The 6,000-nt window shown below is 32.6% G+C and overlaps 1 protein-coding gene across 1 annotated transcript in view; it reads right to left on the bottom strand.

Moving 5' to 3' along the window:
- Positions 1 to 205: 205 nt before the first annotated feature.
- Positions 206 to 6,000, bottom strand: part of LOC143063807 (uncharacterized) — a 92,962-nt gene continuing 87,167 nt past the window's right edge. The window contains exon 11 of the mRNA XM_076236185.1: positions 206 to 1,849. Within this exon, the coding sequence (XP_076092300.1) occupies positions 931 to 1,849 (919 nt within the window). The 3' untranslated portion in view covers positions 206 to 930. The remainder of the gene's footprint in view (positions 1,850 to 6,000) is intronic.

Genomic DNA, 6,000 nt, shown 5'->3' with positions numbered 1-6,000 from the left:
CACAACATATACATCATTAATATAAATGGGAAATACAACACACAAAAACACAACAAAATATAAAATATTTAAAACAAGAATGTGTCCATAGTACAGGGATGCCCCACTCGCATAGTTATCATTTTCTATGTTTAGTGGACCGTGAAATTGGGGTAAAAAACTCTAATTTTGCATTTAAATTAGAAAGATCATATCACAGGAAACATGTATACTAAGTTTCAAGTTGATTGGACTTCAACTTCATAAAAAAAAACTACCTTGACCAAAAACTTTAACCTGAAATTTGCACTATCATTTACTATGTTCAGACAACAGTGATATTGGGGTCAAAACACTAATTTGGCATTACAATTAGAAAGATCATATCATAGGGCACATGTGTACTGAGTTTCAAGTGAATTGGACTTCAACTTCATCAAAAACTAACTTGACCAAAAACTTTAACCTGAAGCGGGACGAACGGACGGAAGGACGAACGAACGGACACACAGACCAGAAAACGTAATGCCCCTCTACTATCGTAGATGGGGCATAAAAACAACAACATACGAATGTATTTACATAAACATGACGAAGGGAATACTCAATTGTACAATATTTTCCAAACTTTTTATATTAAAGCGTCAGGTTCTTCTCAAGAATTAAAATTTAGAAAGACATTTCATTCAATGATTATTATTAAAAAAAGACTAACACATTAAAACTTTGGAAACTAAGTCTGTAAATTACTAAGTATTTTAAAAAATAGCCTTCACATAAACTTAGCCCTAAATTAAAATTTAAACTATAAATATGTAAACTGATAAAAAAAATACATGTGCATTTACATGTACATCTTCAACCAGTTCTGTTAATTAAACACGTTAAAGAATGGAAAGTGTAGAAAGTGTAAACTGAACCAAACATTAAAATTAACCTGTCTTAATTCTCTCATTTTTTCTTGTAAGTGTATACTGTTTTATCTATTCCAATGACCACTTCATCTGACTCTTCCTGAAAACAAATATTTGAAAAACCTCGTGTTGAAGTGTTATTTCGTTTTCCTGTAATAATTTCCAGGCCAGACTTTCCATTGGGACTCATTCTGTAAACTTTGAAATTTTGTACATCAGAAAGATCATAACACAAAATAAGTACATATCCTTCATTGTCTATGGTAAGACGTTTTGGATTTGTTAGATCAGTATCGGTAAATGTAAATATTGTGTTACCATCTCTATCAATACAAGTAAGTTTGTTCTCTAAATAGTCAATACAGTAAATACGTGCTGCCTTAGTATCATAGCACATATCTTTCGGTCTAAATCCTAAATCTATTTCCCTGTCTATTGTCCCCGACATATCCGTCACTGTTATTCCTGAACGACTTCTGATATAAAGTTGATCATCAGTGTAAAACATTGGAATGTATGAGTAGGATGGAAGATCAAGTCTCACGTCTACATGTTGAATAACTTGTTTTTGTCTTATATCAACTATTGCTATTGAGTGAACAACATCATAATCATGTGTTAACATAACAACTACAATATTTCTATCTAATATTGCAATACCCCAAGTCAATCCACCTACGCTTATTTCATTTCGTTGTTTATCACTGACTGAATATGTGAGTAGCTTGTCACGGTTAAACAAAGCAATAACTAATAATCCTCCAGGTAGTGCTTTCATATCACTTATCTTATTAGAAACCTCGAATTTATTATTCAGTAGCATTTTATCGTTGGTCGATTGAAATGTGTGGTTTTCTGTATCAGTTAATTTGTCATGGTTAATACAACATTCATTACATAAAACGTTACTGCATTCATAACATCTGTACACAGGAATTTTCTCACAATAATGACATCTGAAATGTATAGATAAAAGTTATTGAAATCAATGTTCACACTACGGCACAGTGATCGATCGCAAGATATCAAAATTTTCCGAGACACGCAATTTTTCTCTATTTTAAACTTTGGAAAAACAAATGTAGGTTTATTTCGAGAACGTACAGTAAGTTACAAATAGATTAGTCCGATTTTCTGAAAATCAATTGTTCCGGGGAGCAGAATTTTAGCTTTGCCAAGATTCATTTCATCAGAAGGTTTACCTTTTTGACAATATAATTATTCTTGGAATTTCTTTTGTTGGATTGCTGCCATATAACTCTCCTTTTTTGGGGGGGGGGGGGGGGGGGGGGGGGGATTTACTAGACCATTGGCTTGTCTTTGATGAGTCTCACTTAAGTTTTGGCTCATAGTTTTTTTCTTTTTGTCATCATTTGCTATACTGAATTGTTCGTTTTTCCTTTTTCCTATTTTCTCTCCTGTCGTTTACTGTTACATTGTATGTCCAGTGTAAGTTATTATAGTGTATTTAGGTTGCAAAACATTGTACACTTGATAATTTAACATCTACCTATCCTTTTTAAATAAATTTGGAGTCTCTTGATCTGGCAAGAATATGGAATCCGTTCCATCTCATGTAAATTCTATGAAAAATAGAAAATTCTGCACCTTTTTATGAAATAAATAATCTGCAGTACAACTTCTCATAAAATACAGTCCTTAAAATCGAAATTATGCCGAATGGAATCAAATTACAAAATTCAAACTGTTACGCTGTAAGAATTTATACACGATCAAAAACGGGAAATCATTCATAAGAGAGTCATATTCCACAGAAAGACGAGGGTGACTGTGAAATAAAACGTATGGTCTTCTTCCAGCCTTGCTGAAGTGGAGCGACTGTTTGTCTCTGCGGGATGTACAAATACGCAGTCACGTCTGGTCGGAACGGGGACGTGAAATCCAATGTCTGCAAATTCAGAACCTTTGCAAAAACTATTTCGGGGTCCGAAAGTGGCCTGTTGCAAGGTAATATTTCTGTCCCTATCCACTATACCCTCATTTTCCAGTGCCAGTTCAAATTTTCTTGACGGCTTTATTGCAGGACCTGCTTACTGTATTCATTGTTAATTTGTACTCACACTGAACATGCATGACATATTTATTAACAATCCACCAATCAGAAATACCAAATAAAAAATCAAAAACTGGACTCACACATAATTGTGGAAGCAGAAAAAGGAAGGACATTGAATCACTTGACTTACTTTATGAGGCAAAATGATGAATTAAACAAAACTAAATTAATAAAAACAATGCTTTGATTGTTTCTTTCCATTTTGATGATTAATCGCAGAAAGAAAATATTTTTTAAGTTTATATAAAGCAAATCTGATAATATGTCAAAATTGTAGATATAATTGTCGAAGCACTTCTTGGAATATGGTTGGAGTACATTTTGTATTTCAAGCAACTTTTTGGTTTATTTTTTTCTTTAAAAACATTAAAAAAAAAACAGAATATTTTTTGTTGGCCAATGCTGAGACAAATTTTAGAATTTTCTACCTTTTGTGAGCAGAAATTTTTTAACAATTATATACATATGTTCCTCTTGGAAACATGCCTTCAAACAGTTTCTGCAAGAAGAATCCGAGCTTCGTGGTAATCTCGGCTAAATTACAGCAATGGAGATATAAGATCTTTATGTTTTATGTGTAGCCATATTTGTTGAAAGCTGAATTAAGTCATGAATATGACAGTTATATTTCACTCGTTCAGGTGGATGGTAATGGTTTGATTTTGTCAATGTGTATGGACTTCCCCTTTTTTTAATTTACCTTGGAGTTTAGAATTTTTTTATACTTTTTACAACGATGAAGATGGACGCTAAGTGATAAAAAAAAAGTTCACTTGACTTGATAAAAAGGAAGAAAGAGAGAAAGAAGACTTTCCCCTGTCCTCCCCATCCATTGTATTCTGTTAGTTAGTATGTCTTTTCTAATTTAGAAGCACCCAATAGAATCGGGTCGAAGTATTGAACATCTATACACTTATTAGAATTTTTTTATTCATAGTTTTTGCTGGCTTTCAAATTTTTAGCATATTGCCAAAAAAATATCATACAGGGTCCGTGTAACACTTACCAATTCAAAATTTTAAAAAGTTACCAAATTCTAGATATTAGGAATTTTGATCAAAGTTTCAAAATTCCAATTTTTTTTTTAAAGTTTTGAAATTTTAACAAATAATTAAAATTTTGAAACTCTAAATATCGTTTTTAATTTGATAGTTTAGGTATTTCATAAAACTTTTAAAGTACTAAACATACCGTGCAGTTTTGATTATTTCGCTTTTTAAAATTTTGATTTTTTAAGTTTTTGATGAAGATATCAAAATTAGAAAGGGGGCGAAAACAGACGTACCTGTAAACTGTGAAACGGAATAAAATCGGAACGAAACGAAACAAAATGAAATGAACAGTAACTGTTACTTCACAGCTGATGTATAAATAAGACCAGAGGCAGGCAGTTGTAACCTATTTAAACCTGCATAGAACAAGTTTATTTACGTTTTAAAAAATCTCTATAAGCATGTCAGATAAATAATTCAGAACTATTCGGTTTCCCAGCGCCCATCATTCAATGTAGGAGAAATGGTGAAAACTGAACAACTAGCATTAGGTCGAAAATTATGGTAGGGTTGAGTATGTATACATATTTTCTACTGAACTTTAACCAAGAAAATGGTTCTATTCTTGATTTCAAATTTATTTGTTTTGCTTTACGACTTCTTACTACCTGCTTTCATGTCGGCAGATGAAATCATTGAAATTCAATGTACATTTTGGTCGATCAAACTCATCGTTCTGGTTTTGTAAAAGCTCAATACATTCATTTCATATAAATGTATACCATAAACATTATTTTCAGCCTGTATATTTATGTAATAGTTGCCGCTGTACATTAAGCGCCAATCTATTTATTTGCAGGTGTTGGCATTTTGAATATTGAAATTTTAAAAGTTTATTTCAACGATAAATGGTAATCTATTTGGGAACCGGAAATATAAATATTTACACTAAGGTGACACTATATTTGACTTGGATACTTCCATGAGGGGCTTCAATGATGGTACATTTTTCAGGTGCTGATAACTAATTTTGAAAAGGTTGGAGCTTGTCAAAGAAGGACCATTAACTTAAAAAAAGGAAAGGGGGGGGGGGGGTATATCCCCAATTCGATGAACAACAAGAGGCTGACACAACGACAGCAAACCGGATTTATTAACATTTACTTGTGTCCTGGCAATGTCACAAGAACCATTACTGATAATTGGTGAAGGTGAAAATCGTCAATATCAAATTTGACCTCTATTTTGTCATCAGTATCAACCTATTAAAATTTGAAAAGCTAAGATTGAATGGTTCGTGCGTTATTACAACAACATGAATGGAAACACCATTTTACGATCTTTCAAGAACCATAACTCCTGAACGGTAAAAGTCAAAATCGTCATTATTGAAGTTGACCTCTATTTTGTCATCAGTAACAACATATTAAAATTTGAAAAGCTTTGGTTGAATGGTTTATGAGAAAATGCACGGACACGACTGGAAACACCATTTTTCAATCTTTCAAGAACCATTACTCTTGAACGGTAAAAATCAAAATCGTCATTATTGAACTTGAACTCCATTTAGCCATCAGTAACAACATATTAAAATTTGGGAAGCTTTGGTAGAACAGTTCATGCGTAAATGCACGGACACGACTGGAAACGCCATTTTACGATCTTTCAAGAACCATAACTACTGAACGGTAAAAGTCAAAATTGTAATTATTGAAATTGACCTCCATTTTGTCACCAGTAACAACATATTAAAACCTGGGAAGCTCCGGTAGAACAGTTCATGCGTAAATTCATGGACACGACTGGAAACGCCATTTTTCAATCTTTCAAGAACCATAACTCCTGAACGGTAAAAGTCAAAATCGCCACTATTGAACTTGACCTTCATTTAGTTGTCAGTAACAACATATTAAAATTTTAAAAGCTTTGGTTGAACGGTTCATGAGTTAATGCACTGTTTTAAGATAGCCAATAAAAGGAACCAGAATTATTTTTGTATTAAGGGTAACTGTGCATTTTGTAATTATTGCACGACAAT

The sequence above is a fragment of the Mytilus galloprovincialis genome, chromosome 2, assembly GCF_965363235.1.
Source record: "Mytilus galloprovincialis chromosome 2, xbMytGall1.hap1.1, whole genome shotgun sequence".
NCBI classification, from domain to species: domain Eukaryota; kingdom Metazoa; phylum Mollusca; class Bivalvia; order Mytilida; family Mytilidae; genus Mytilus; species Mytilus galloprovincialis.
Note: the sequence above shows the minus strand (reverse complement) of the source record. Positions and strands in the feature narration are given on the sequence as shown.